The sequence below is a fragment of the Macrosteles quadrilineatus genome, unplaced genomic scaffold (assembly GCF_028750875.1).
Source record: "Macrosteles quadrilineatus isolate MER2022 unplaced genomic scaffold, UCM_ALF_1.0 Scaffold_9__3_contigs__length_116548681, whole genome shotgun sequence".
Taxonomy (NCBI): Eukaryota; Metazoa; Arthropoda; class Insecta; order Hemiptera; family Cicadellidae; genus Macrosteles; species Macrosteles quadrilineatus.
In genome coordinates this window covers 45,785,137-45,800,263 of record NW_026542602.1, presented here as the reverse complement: position 1 = coordinate 45,800,263, position 15,127 = coordinate 45,785,137, and the positions used below count along the sequence as shown (strand labels likewise).

At 32.5% G+C, this 15,127-nt stretch overlaps 1 protein-coding gene across 10 annotated transcripts in view; it reads right to left on the bottom strand.

Annotated features, from left to right (window-relative positions):
• LOC129002335 (longitudinals lacking protein, isoforms F/I/K/T-like) overlaps window positions 1-15,127 on the bottom strand; it is a 205,422-nt gene that overhangs the window by 144,753 nt on the left and 45,542 nt on the right. The window contains exon 4 of one of the 10 annotated variants that reach the window (XM_054430063.1): window positions 6,808-7,057. The exons of the other annotated variants lie outside the window; for them this stretch is intronic. Within the exon in view, the coding sequence (XP_054286038.1) occupies window positions 6,843-7,057 (215 nt within the window). The 3' untranslated portion in view covers window positions 6,808-6,842. Of the gene's footprint in view, window positions 1-6,807; window positions 7,058-15,127 lie in introns of those variants that run through there. 10 annotated transcript variants of the gene reach the window in all.

The following is a 15,127-nucleotide window of genomic DNA, read 5'->3' as shown; positions in this document are numbered from 1 at the left end:
ACGCCACAGAGAACTCGAATGTGCATAACTCTTGCCACAAGTTGAACAAACTGTGAGAAGACAGCATAACACAACTGATATTAATATGAAATAATCATTTCTCAATGCTAAGTCAAAGATATAGTCTGACAACCATAAGAAGGCACTTCACAGCTTGGGTGAGAATGCTATACTGTTCCAAAAGAAAATTACGGGTCTTACATAGGCTCAAATGACACTAATCAGCAGAGGTAGTTGGCGATTCCAAGGAATTTTCAATCCTTGCTGCCAAAATCCAACTGTTCCTACGGAGCACAAATACCTTAGGCCTGTCTGACTATATAGGCCTACCACCTACTGAATACGGAAGTAGAAATCCCATTTATATGGACCACTTGTCAGTATTTCAGACAAAGTGTTTTAAAAAGTTGAATGACTCTTTTTGAAAGCATGTTATTAATATAATTAAGCCTTATGATTTTCACACTAAATGGGGATGGATAATTTTGTACAAAAAAAATGATTTCAAAACTAATTGCAATAAATGAAATACTCATGATAAAACAATCAGATTTTATGACAAAAAAATGTATCACAACTGGAACTGATACTAGGTGGTTATGAGTACTGTAACAGATTTAACCTCTTTGGAAGTAAATCTAATCTCTTTTTAACCACTTTACATACTATTCCTTGTTTTGAATTCATCAAAAATATTCTGTTTTAGTTTATCTGAGTAGTATTAATATCATTAGGTCTGGTTCTTATATTTTTACTTCGACACAAGAATATAGAGACAAATTTCAAAAACTATTTTATTAAAAATATATAACTATGGTACGGTAACAGTTCTATAAATACATGTATACTATCTGCTTGAAAGTAAAATAAATAATTTTATTTCGAAATAAAACATTACAGAGATAAAAATTAACATATTTCAAAACATAGCTTAGCCATATTAAATATTTAACACAGCCCTAAAAGTACCTATATTCATAGAAAATCAACAAAACATTTTTTACATAACAAAATAATTCAAGACCATTAAAAAAGGCGGTCTATTTAAATTGTACAAATAGACAACTATTTATTAAAAAAAAAAATAACGATAATAAGATAAATACATTTGTGAACATCAGGAGTACATTAAAAGATTTTGTTAATTTTCTCAACACCCAACACCCAATTACATTTCCCAGACTTTTTCTAGGAAATATGGGTTATTCTGTAGACACCCATCATTGAAAACCTACTCAAAGAATTTCACAGCCAAGATGGAAGGCTTATTGAGACACATAGTGTGATGACTCACTAAATGTTCTTTCCGCTTGAACAGGCGATTACAATTGAGACACTGGAACTTCCGAGGATTTTCACATTCAAACTTCTCATGTCTCCAAAGAGACCTGCTCTGTTTGTATCTCTTTCCGCAGCGACAGACGAAAGGACGAACACTCTCGCCTGTCATTGGTCAATACAACACAAGTCAACATTTTCAAACATTACTATTTCAGACTTTAGAGGTATTGGAGGGAAATTTCTCCTATAAACCAAAGGTTACTAGGATATTAGGTTACATTACGAATGACACTAAATATAACCGGTAACATAAAAAGTTGGTAGCTCATTTCGTAGCACAGATGACAAATTCATAACAGCAATGTTGTGAATACTATCTCCCCAATAATATTTACCAGTTAATTCATAGAGAATATTATTATAAGATGGCAATAGTATCATTAGATTATACATTATTTTAGAGTATTAGAGCAGGCATACACTTCATATAGTCTCACTTCTAGATGCTACACACAGATCCTTGTGCACGAGCAAATGCAAGTTTAAGAGAGGCCATCAACCTTTTTTCGCTTACAGTTGAAAACAATTCATTGTTAAGTTTCATCTCAAATCAGACATCCTATATAATATAAGGAATCATTTAGGTATGAAAATAATTTGAAATTACACTTGTTATCAAGGGCCAATTTTTATCAAGAATCATCTTAAACTCAGGGTTGGTTTTAAAATATTAGTTAAATATTTTATGTTCAAAATTTTCAGGTTGAAAATAAACAATAGTTAACAAAATATAGTTTTATTTACACTATATTTACAGTATTTACATAATAATAGTTCTAAAAAGATTATCTTATGCATACAGGCTATTAAGTATAAGATTTATAGCACGATATTTTTAAAAACCGATAAAAAGTACCATTTAAAAGTGTTTATTATAGATATAGGCTACATTATAAAAAAAAATAAAATCACAATATTATTAATTTTAGTACAGATCAAAATAAATACTAAGATAAAACACAAATTGGTAACTAAACATTTTGTTATTAAAAAAATAACACTTATTAATGAAGTGCTATTTTACCATTACCATTACCATTACCAATCATTGACCAGATGTCTGGATCGATCTTGTCAGATCAAATTTTAAAATATTAAAATATTTCCCTTGGTATGGATCTTAAATACATTTACGCCTTCGCTACTATTTTATAAATAAGATTTCCTACAAAACTACCCTAATATGAACTACAGTAGAACTCTTGATTATCCAAATTTCACGTCATATGCTGACGTCACTCAGATTGCAAACACCATTATTTTTATTTATTTTTTTTGTCCTAGGATACTAGGCACGAGTCTGGGATTGTTTTTCACATTACTTCAGGCTAGACCTAGGGGTTGCGGCATTATCACTTAGATAAAATCCATTGGTGACTTGGCGGGGATCGAATCCGGGACCTCACAGACCGGAGTCCCGCGCTCTAGCCACTACGCCAGCTCGCTCCCCAACACCATTATTTTACCATTTAGAAAAATTATAAAAACAATAGCAATCAAATCAAAAATATACTTAAACTAGCTGTGTGCCCGTTCAACGCACGGGGATCTTATCGTAGCCAGTTGAAACCTCCTTATATTAAGAACAGCAGTTGGTTTGCATATTTTCAGATATGCTGGCAAAACTATTATATAAACCTTCGCAAATACAGTATCTGACAGTTCAAGCTAAAACAAATGCTTCGCAATTAAATGTCACCCGGATCGTTTTTTTTTTTTTGTTTTTTTTTGTCCTAAGGACGCTAGGCACGAGCCTGGGATTGTTTTTCACATTACTTCAGGCTAGACCTAGGGGTTGCGGCATTATCAATTAGATAAAATCCACTGGTGACTTGGCGGGGATCGAACCCGGGACCTCAGGGACTGAAGTCCCGCGCTCTTACCAGTACGCCAGCTCGCTCCCACCCGTATCGTGTTGGTCCATATGTTAATTCCAGTTAATTCCAATGATTAAAGTAAAATATTCTTTATAGATCTATAAGGAATAGCCCTAAGGTAGGCCTATAATTGAGTTTAGCATCATCCGTAAACCTCTGCTACAATCACCCACTGCAGTTGTGATTTTTTACTTTACACAACCACCGTTGAAGCGTTGTTAATTAGTGGAAACCTTGTTGCTAAGCTTAAATTATTAATTTTTCAATGTACATGTTCTCTCACTGATTTGAGAAAGCAAAGTGGCCAATTCGCTCATCAATGTTAACATTGTCTCACTCTAATTACTTTGTTTCACTCCAGATTTGCAACGTGAAGGCACGAAATAGTGAGCGCGTAACATGCAGGCAACGTCATATGCGCGCGAAATACGTTGGCAGTACTGGCTGTAAATCAGCTGGTCAGCTGTTGTACTGTTGTATTTGTCACTTCTCACTTCACATTAAATGTTACATTTAAAGTTCACTTCTGTGTAAAAATAGGTTATGTTTCTTCACCAATGTATTTGTTTTATGGTAACTGTAGGAAAAGTATAATGTGCAACTCGAGTTCAAAGTACAATTGCCTCACTCGAGAAACCATTCCTCACTCGCCTACGGCTCGTGAGTAAGGATTTCTCTCGAGTGAGTCAATTGCTTACTTTTCTCACTAGTTGCACAAATAACTATTAAGTTTCCCAGCTGTATACAACACTGATTCAAGGTCTTCTTTCTGGATATCAAAACTCAAGAACAATTTTATACACAAAGAATCTCTGGTTCCTGACCTGGATGATGCCTAGTTATATAATTTCATTTACGGTTACACTATTACACTATATTATTGCACTTGCGATTAATTAAATCCGCTATGTAAGAAAAACGTTTTTAATCTCACTTGGTTGGGATTTTCTTACAAAACAGGATCGAAAATGGTTTGTGGTATTTGTAAACAGCATTTGTAAACATATCAGTGACAGCTAGAAAAAATAATCTTGATCCGAACAGCTGTTCGTTATTTCATAGATGATTATGTGATAAAAATTTGACGAAAACTTGACAAAAATCGCACAAAACTGCAATTTTGAACGTCTGTAATTTTATTTACAAAGTAGTGAAGCCATATTTTAATAGCTAAAGACACTCTCGCCAATCCAGTGAATACATTAAAATGACTAAAATGAAGGTAGCGTAAAATGCCATCTTGAGTGTTGCAGACAGACAGAAAGACAGACAGACAGAAATAGAGATAAGACTCGTTTCTGCTTCTTTAATGTAAAAACGTAAAAATAACCTAAAAATATATAATTCTGAGCAATGTACAGACAAAACTCGAATTTTATTTATATAGATGGCAATACAATCAGGTGATTTTTTGTTTGCAATCTGGGTGACATCAGCATCTGAAGGGAATAGCACACCTATGTATTTTCCTTTCAATGAAAATAATATAGAACGCAATGCAAATATAGGGATATGATGAGAAATAATCGTTTTCACCCTCATCAACTATGTATTAAATATATCACGGATTTTGAAGTCACAAAGTGACGCAGGCTGCTATTAATAATTACTGAATTTTTCTCTCATTTCCCTCGGTATGTATTCAACTATCACGGATTACTAAAAGGTAGGTCTCTTGCACTTTTGTGATCTAGAATCTGGGTATGCTACGTACACCATAAAATAAATTTCAATCTAGCTGTTGATGGCTGCCAATCAATTATTTTTTGCGAATTACTCAAAAAGTTTTTGGTGATTTTCAATAAATCTCAATATGGCCACCGTTTAAGGCTTTGCCATTAAATTTAGATTTAGCACATCGCACACCTTTGATGCATTTCTCGGGGATGGAATTAACATTGCATAGATAACCCCGGCAGAGCCTTAAACATTGGCCATATTGAGATTTATTGAATATTACCAAACACTTTTTGAGTTTTTCTATCTATACTTATGTAAATGTTACCATTAACATTTTGTGATAACAATTTATTTTAAAATATGTCAGTTGTTTTTTATCACCCTGTATTTAATTAATGATTTCCCACTAACAATCATTACACGATTTATTTTAATCAGAGTCCTACTGTACAAAGAACATTCACGATACATCTTCCTGTTTCCTTTTCTGCCTAAGTTTGAAACGATACTTCAGCTGTCGCCTTTGTCCCTGAATTAACTTTTTCAGTTTTGATTTAGCCTCTGCAAGTGCCTGGATCATCTCTGTTATCTCCAGCTGAGATTGTCGATCCTGAGCTAAGCCGAGTTCTCGTGATCGGATGGCCGTGTCTAAACTTCGCTCCAAGGTGTATATCTCATTAGCCAGCTGATTCTGCGCCGGAGTATCATAATTGCGCAGGGGGATCAAAGGTCTTCCTTCCGGATACTCAGTTATGTCGTTCAAATTAAATTCATGTCTCTTCAGCACTTCCATAAACGAAGTTTCAGTGTTTGTGTCTTCCTCGGAAGTTGCCACACTGACCTCTATTGGTGCATCTGTAATAATTTTTAAGTGTGAATTGATGCTAACATTTTTTACCTTTTTAGGAGAAAATATTAGGTAAGAAGAGGATTTTTTCAATTACTAAGTATTGAATGATAATCAATTGTTAAATCATAAGTAACTTAATAGGGGTAACTAATAGTTTAGCCGCAGACTTATTGGAAAAATATAACAACATTTTCATATAATAGATTATGCCCATTGATAGACAGTATTTATTGAAATTAAATATACAGTTTGAATAAAGTGTATAATGGTGTAGCCTATGTGAGCAGATAAAATCGCTCAATCCTTTTGTGTTATTTCAAGCCACATTAATTTTATTGTATAATTGGTCAAGTTGCATGAGGTTAACATAGTTCCATATTATGTAAAAATTTAATTTCTCCAACACATATATTTTACATAACATAAAATTGCAGTAATCGTGGTTGATAAGGAATTCCATGTCATCCATAATAATAAATGTCCGAATTCATTCAATAATAAACTTTGTGAAAAGGAAGCGTTATTCTAGGACAGTTTTGGTATTTTTTGTATGTAAAAAAACATTTTTAACAGAAAAAAGTATTAACAGTGGATTGAAAATTTTACTGCAGCGCATTCCAAATGTTGCATTTTGAAATGTTAACAAACTGCAGTCAAATGGCTATATAGATTAAACAACGTCTGTAGTAATGGAGCTTGGATTAAATGAAAAATTTACTGTACATAAATAATAGCTAATCTGCCCAAATATGAACTGTATACTAGTGGGGTCAAGATAGTTAATATATATATATACCTACAGTACTGTATTACCAAACTATCTGAATTTCATTTTTTCAAACTAAACATGAAATCTTACAAGGTCTAAAGAAGAAACGTCAATTTCTTTTGACCATAATAAAGGTGTTTTCCTCCTTTAGATCTAAAAAGTCTTTTTAAACTTTGAGTTCACAACCAAAACTAAATCTAATACTCTAAAAAGGTGCAATAAAAACAAAGAAAATGATATCTATAAAATATATTTAACAGTTTACTATTCAAAACAAAACACAATATACAGCGATCCACAATTTCCAAACGAGACAGATGTTTGATCAAATGTGTCTTCTAGCAACGTGGCATTTTAGTTGAGCCTTGCGATAAAACCGATGTTCACAATGAGGGCACTGAAACTGAGGTGCTTTTCCGCACTCATAGCGACGATGCGACGCAAGCGAAGTAGTGTGACGATATATGCGACCACAGTCGCAAGCGTATTCACCGGGAATGTTCGACCTCTTGATTGCTTTTTGGTAAACTTGAGGCCAAACTGAAGAGAAAATAATAGTTAACATATACTTTTGTAAATCAAAGTAACTAAGAAAACAAAACCAAATCATATTATTAGTTAAAGACTAGGTTAAAATGTTAAAGAACATTTTAGGTTAGTAAATGAAAGTTTGGGAGCGTAAAATTATGTAGCTTTAGATAATTCAAGAAAGTTTTTTCAGAAGATTCTTATGCCTAAACATGCTCTTGCTTGCCAACTTGGAAAAAACAATTTCATAGTTAACTACAAGAATGACAGACAAAGATACATGTAAGCAATAGATTATGTGTTATTGAATTTATACTGTGGCGTGAGTCAGTAATTGGTAGCACAGTTTGTAAAAAAATTATATTTCCAGAATACATTTTTGTACAATATACATTTACAAATATCTAAATTTACTTGGCACATAACTAAAACGAACATACACTAAATGGACAATTATGTACATTATTTGTTACCGGTATTTATTTGAACTTCATATTGATCACAGAATTACAAAAAGCTAAACAACTTACAATTTACCACACAGAACGATACTAGAATAAGAGATCTTTAGAGTAACCAATAATATTTTTTTTTGTATCGAATAAAATCCTTAAAAATAGCATTAATAGCTTTAAAGATTGAATGTAAAAGCTTTAAAATTTGGATCACTACGCATTTTGTAATTTTTAGCCAGTTTATTAGAGATTTTAAATTAATAAGTACGGTAACTCTGTCATTCCAGAAGTGAAACTTAAGTAGGGTATAGCTTTAGTTCAACAACTGATTTATGGTTTTGTAAATTTGTAACTTTATTTTTGAGTGCAGTGAACAATTTGAATAAAGCAGTACAATATCTAAATTTAGCATCACCCCACAATGTACTTATTCGCATTTAAAACAGTGTAATTATTTGCATTTTAAAATAGAAACTGGGGTACTTTCCTGTTAAAGGGAACATTCATTATTATCGATGATTTTTTTCTCGATAAATCGATGTTTTTGTTTTCCGTTCGATTACAAATTGACAACAACTAACTGAACTTGTTTAGACTAAAATAGTCTATTATATGGATTAAGAAATGAAACTGTTCTAAGCTAACCTAACATAACCAACCAAACTTGCTGTACCATTTAAAAATTATGTTTGGGTTTGAATATAAAAGGCAAGTTATAAACACGGAATTTTTAAATGTTACGGCAAGTTTGGTTAGTTATGTTAGGTTATTTTTTTTAACAGTTTCATTTCATTATTGTTTGTTGATACTGAACAATATTTTTCGTAGTTGTCAGCTGATATGTTTCAATTTGTTAATATCGATATATCGAGAAAAAATCATCGATAATAATGAATGTTCCCTTTAACAGGAAAGTACCGAAACTGGTTGTCATTTTTGTAAAATATTCTTATTAAAATTCTTTTTTTACAACCTAGATATTCGCCAATCTTTAAAATCAGGGTTTTATAGTCATTCTTTTTTCAAATTCAAAATGTCAGGTTATGGCTAAACTAACAAAATCATGAACATTACACTCCAAATATTTACTTAGTTTTGAAAGTAATTAAATACTTTAAAATCCTGTATAAATCTATTTTATTCATAATTTGTTATTTACAGAGAACACAAATATTAGTGATTGAAAACATGTTACTTCTAACAAAAAATACAATAGGTTTAGGCTACAAAAAATTCTTTCCTAACTATAATACATTCTTTCATGTTTATTTTTTTCAAATTACTAAAAACAAATTACCATTGTAAATGCGTTTACCGTTAATTTGTGCTAGAAGTAACATGTGCGTTTAAAAAATACATTTTTTTCAAAAAAAATAATACAAAACGAAAACACTTTGTTTTACAGTACCGCTACACATTCTCATTAAGTCATAGGTTTCGGTAGCCCTGACCACCAGAACAACAACCTAGGGTCAACTAACGGGTGACTTGCTGAAGGGAATCCGCTCGCCTCATATCAACTGTGATTGCTTATTCCGTGTTTCACTCTGAGATGGATTTCCAGGGCGTTCTTCTGCATGTACTTGGCCGGACAAATGACGCAGTGAAACTGAGGTGTTTTGTTACACTCGTATTTCTTGTGCCTCCATAGTGAGTTGTAATGGACGTAACTCCTTCCGCAACTGCACGAGAACGGAGCCTCTTCTGAGCTTCGACTCTCTCTGGGACTCGAACTCGTTTTGACCCGTGCGACTGTTGCTGTCATTCTTGCCGAATGGAGAGAATTGAGTAGTTGGAACAAACGAGCAGATCGCTCTGAAAAGAAAAGTAAGAGTTAGTTTCATTGTTAAAATGTTAAAGTTGGTTTATTGTTTTTAAATTCGTTTGAGTGAAATAACTTACCAAACAGAATATGAGTTTCTTCTTGTCTTCATGCATTTGGAGGGTAGAATTCTTACTGTTCTTCTGTTTGGTTCAGAATTAGAGGGTTTGGGGTTTGGACAGCCAACTGCACAAGACTCAAATGCTCATTTTGTCTTAACAAACTTGTATGTTGGTCTAGCGCTATTCGACAGACATGTTTTTGCTGTATTCCGTTACTGTTTATGTAGTGCTATGGTATCTGGTTTTTTGTACAAATATTGTGTGGTTTTGAAATATATCTGCTCGTGATTTCATTAACTCGTGATAGTTTGAATGATTTTAGATATGAAAGAATCTGTTTCTGGGGAATTTATGTTTGAGAGAGTCCATATAAACCTTGTAAAAACACTTGCCAACATAAAAAAAACTTGATTAGTATAATTTTAACATTTAATGTTTAATTTTATTTTTAACATAGTTTCCTCTACAGCCAAGAAACGTAGATAAACAAGATAGCGTCTTGTTCAATTACATCGCGATACACATGTCTACGATCAACCTCTGAACTCCCTCCAACTCTTACTAACATGATCTATGTCCGCCTTCAATAGCAGTTGATGCCTTAGACCAAAGAAACTATTCACAGAATGTAATTCTTACATGGCGGGAACGCCAATTTTCCTGCACATAGTTTTTGGTTACCATGAAAAGACAAGACTAATTGTTGTATAGGGTGGGTAACCAGTTCAAATAGTAGTGGATGAAGTAAAGAACCCGGTGCTTGTCTCAGCTTTGGACTTGCTCGCTTTGCTCGTTGGAGACTTCGATTTACGTCCAAGCCTTTCCTCATATTTTTAATCCATTCTTTATCAAAATGAAGGAAAAAATCTGATTTCTATTCTATTTAATTTGTATGAACAGAATATAATCTGAATCTTGGTGCAAACATTTGGATAAAAAATATTTATATGTAATACAGTGGGAACTCGATATCAAGACCCTCGATAATAAAGTCACCCTTGGAAATTAGTTTCATTATCAAATCCCCAAGAGATTATTAAACCCCTAATAACTTGTTATTGCGAACCTTGATGAGCAGTCAACCTTGATAACAAGTCTTATTCAATAATCCTCATGAGTGTCTTGTTATCAAGGTTCTGCTGTAATTAGATTCTCATTTTACTTAGCAGAAACCCATTCATGTATTTTTTAATACGGTATCTATATTCCAAACAAGTGTTACATGGAGCAAAGACTTGTTACTAAGGGCCTCTTCACACTGGGCCACCATGGTGGCGACACCGGTGGCGACACTGGTGGCCGGTCAAAATGCGCATGGACCACCAGCTCAGCCAACAGTGCAGCTGCAGCCACAAAGCTCACAGTTGGACGTCGAAGAGGCAGGTGCTTAGCTTATATATTTTTTTGAAATTGTGAAAACATAAGAAAAAGACGTATTTTTTTGTTCATCCGTTTTTATGAGATATAAGTACCAGAGAGACTTTTTTCATTCATTACCAAGACCTTAGAAATAACCCTGACACGTTTCACAATTACTACTTACTCAAGAATGAGTGTTTTAAGTTTTGATGAGCTTCTGGGACGTCTGAAAGATACAATATCTCCAAAAGAGAAACTGCTACTAACGTTGTGGAAAATTAAATAAAAACATAGTTAATATACCATTTATTAATAACACTGTAATACCTTGACTCAATGTATATTGCAATGATGAAAAGATGTAAATGAAATAGAGTACCTATACATTTTGTTATATCAATAAAATCGTTTCCCCATATTTATTACCTTAACAACTTCAAAGGATTAGTAAACTAGTATACTGAGTAATGCCCGCTGGTAGTGACTGGTGGCGCTGCCAGTCGCTCCAATGTGAACAGCCCGATAAGAAACCATGGTACGTAACAATTTTTTTGTTTTTCTCACAAGGTTTTGATTCTAAATGAAAGTCAATATATGTCAAAGAAGATGGTATGATTTGCAGTACATTTAATTCTGCTTGATGTGTTATAAAACATTTGTGTGAAAGAGAACTAAATTCCATAGTGGCGCGCTCTGACGGGTTCGATTAAATCAAGTTATTTTTCATGCTTAAACTGGCTATAATTTTAATGGGGGAATGAAATGCATAGTTTACGGTTTTGGCTAGTGAACAATTTGGTTTTAGAAAGGGTTTAAGCACAATGAAAGCTTTATCAGACTTTATTAGTGAGATTTCATGGGCTTTAAGATGGGTCACAGAGCACAATGGGAGTGTTTTGTGACCTAGCCAAGGCATTTGACTGTGTCAACCATGATATCCTTTTGAAAAAGCTAAATATTTATAACTTTTCAAAAAAATCTGTCGTATGGTTGGCTTTATACTAAGTCGTTTTCAAAGAACAATAATTTTTAAAAACAATGAAAAATCAATATCAGGATGGGAAAAGATTACAGTTGGTATTCCTCAAGGCTCGATTCTTGGACCTTTACTTTTTATTTTGTATATAAATGACTTGCCTAAAAATGTATCTAACAACCTTATTTGATATGCTGACGATACAACTGCAGTTGTCAAATGTAAAAAATGATTCAGAACTATCGCTCAAAGTTAAACCAGCCCTATCGGAAGTGGAACAGTGGTTCAACATTAATGGTCTAAAAATGAATCTAGTCTAGATAAAACCTAATTGATGAAGTTTTGTACTGCTCAGGCAAAAGAGTCTATAGACCAAAATTTAGCTGTTCTTGGTGATGCAAAATTTCTCGGTTTGTACGTAGCTTCAAATTAGTAGACTGAATTCGGTTTGTTATTAAATTATATGTTTAAGAAACAACAATTGATTTAAAAACCCGTTTGATGTTAAAAATTATGAAGTGAAAACGTTGAGCATAGGTATGGTAGGTATACTAGGTTTAAAACTAACTTTCAATATCTGCTGCATCGTCTTTCATTAGTAGAAAAACAACGACATACATAGGCAATAAACCATTTAATAAACTGTCTCAAGAATTAAAGAACAAAATACAGTCCAAGCATTTCAAAAGCAGCCTTGCTAATTTTCTTTAAAGAAAAACCTATTACAGTATAGATGAGTTCTTAACTGATCAGGATGTGTTAACGTTAACACAAATTATTTGTTTTTAACTACATTTTTTAACTGATACATTTTGTTTAAACCACTTATATTTTTATAGTTTTGGTTTATTTTAGTCTTTTATAACTCCTTAGTCTTAAGGTATTTGTATTTTGACAATGTCACCTGTTTTATAGCATTGCTATATTATGTTAACGTTATGTGACAAACAAGATTTATTTATTTATTTCTTTAATTACGTATCTGTACTCAAAGACATATCTCTTGGACTGACACCGCTCAAAACAAAATTATTAGCTCAACATCTACCTAACTGAAAAGAGGATTTGAATTGGCATACATTAAATACACAAATAGTTTTAAATACAAAAATCATGGCTGTGTATGGATTTATATTGAGCCGGAATCAAAAGACAATCTAACAAAACCTGATGAACTAGACGTACTGTAATATTCCATAGCAACATATAACATATAAAGATGGGTAACATAACATAAAGATATAAATTTATTAAAATAGAGCTTAAATTATCACAGGGTTTCAATCAAATCAGATTTTTTTTTTTCGTTATAAAATTTAATTCACATCTCAAAACATAATGTTTACAATAATTTATAAACAAAATATATAGACACTTCTGTTAAGGGGCCTAAATCTATATTTGTACATTATGATTAGTTTATTGCAAAAGAAATATTTGTTACATAAACTATTACTAACACGTATTAGGATATTAAAATATAACTATGCATTTTTTGTACAAGAACTGACTTAAATTTTAATAATTTAACTGAATAAAATTTTAGAACAAATTGATAATATATCAAGTGTTATTATTGACTCCCTAAAAGCTCTTTTTATGACCAATTAAATACAGGGTTTTATACAATTTTTCTAAGCATAACTTGATGTTGATAAAAGAACATCAGTTTTTCCTATAAAACTTATTTTGTAGGTACTTACATGCTTCAATTTTGTTTGTTCCATTAAATTATTCAGAGTGATAATCAAAAGTTATTAAAACAAGAACTAAAACCACAACTTGTTTCAAAGAATTCATAAACAACATTTTAATAGTAAAACACCTTTGAATAAGCATAGTAAACAACATTAGCTGTTAATAGCTATTTACCTTACACGTGATGTAACAGCGTTTTTACATCACGCAGGTGAATGTTGTGCAACGAGCGGAAGCAAGTTGCATAATTCACTCAAGTGATGGAAACTTGCTCTTGCGTAACATGTAATGTACAAGATTTTACCTGACCTGACAATATACAGGGGGTTACGTACAATATTTTTCATTATCCATTTCACTCATCTTCTAACAGTAACGTTCTTTTACAAACAAAAGCTAGGTTAGGAAAATTCTTTAAAGCATAACACTAAAATTCAAGCGCAGACAGCTGATTTCCAGCATTGTCGTTGGCTCCATAGAGGTAGCCTATATGTTTTTAAGTTGAGCACTCAATGTTATTTAAATGGGTTTTATTACTTTGACTTGTGAGTTTTTGAAACTTTACTTCACGAGTGAAGTAAAGAAGTTGTTTACATCACGCTTGGGATAGGGAAGTTTAAATGGCGAGTTGGGTAAAAATATAAATATTAACAATCACAATAAGGAATTATATCTATATTTTATTTATATAGATTAAATTAGATATTAGTTATATTACAAACGTAAAAAACTGTAGATTACAAATCAAATAAAATTTTCTTATAGTAAAACTATGTATTTGAAATAAGATCTTTAAAGTTATTTTAGGGATATATTATCAATATGATAAAAATCAATATTTTAATTTGAGGTTTTGTATTTCCTAGAAATCATTTAATCAATCAGAAAACATAGTTTCCAAAAACTTGGAAAGAAAATTGATCTAAATCTAGTTAATGACATGAACGGTAATTGATTGGTTACGAAGTTGTGGTTCAGTAAATGGACCTCGATAGTTTGACACAGGCCGTGATAACGTGACATGTCGGCAGCGGCCGATGATGGGTTCACCAAGGTAAAAAACTAGAGCCTTTTAATTTTTTGTGCACGAAAAAACTAGGCTACTTTACCTATCCATTTGATCGACTTTTTTCTAACATCCAAAAGTGAAAAGCATTTGGATAAACAAACTGTTTTATACAGTAATAAGTCAAAGAAAGAAAGTACAGTAGGGTTTTAATGATTAATAAGTTTTTTTATTTTTGTCACATTTACTATTCATTGAATTTGTTTAATTATCTTGTGTTTTAACCCTCTGCGATCGAATGGAGAGTATAGGTCGCCGCCCGCCATTTTCCCGACTGCTAGAAAATGGCGACCTATACTAAAAAAAAATAAAATAAAAAAAAGTTTTTTTTTGCAGTTGTATAGCGAGTATAGGTCACCAGGCGCCATTTTCCTGACTGCTCTAATAGCAAACTATACTCGGCAAAAAATGAGGAAAAAATTCGACCTCAAAGGGTTAAATACTCCCTATGTGTACTCACAAAGTCCAACTATCAAGGTTCTACTGCATTACAATTTCACTCAATAATTAAAGGACCATGACAACTTGTAACCAACCATGTTTGTGTGAGAAACCACAGTGGGAAGCTTGAAGATGAACTGGACAAACTTAATGTTGTCAAGCTTCATGTTAGCGAACGTGTACTGAAGGAAAGTTCTTACCTT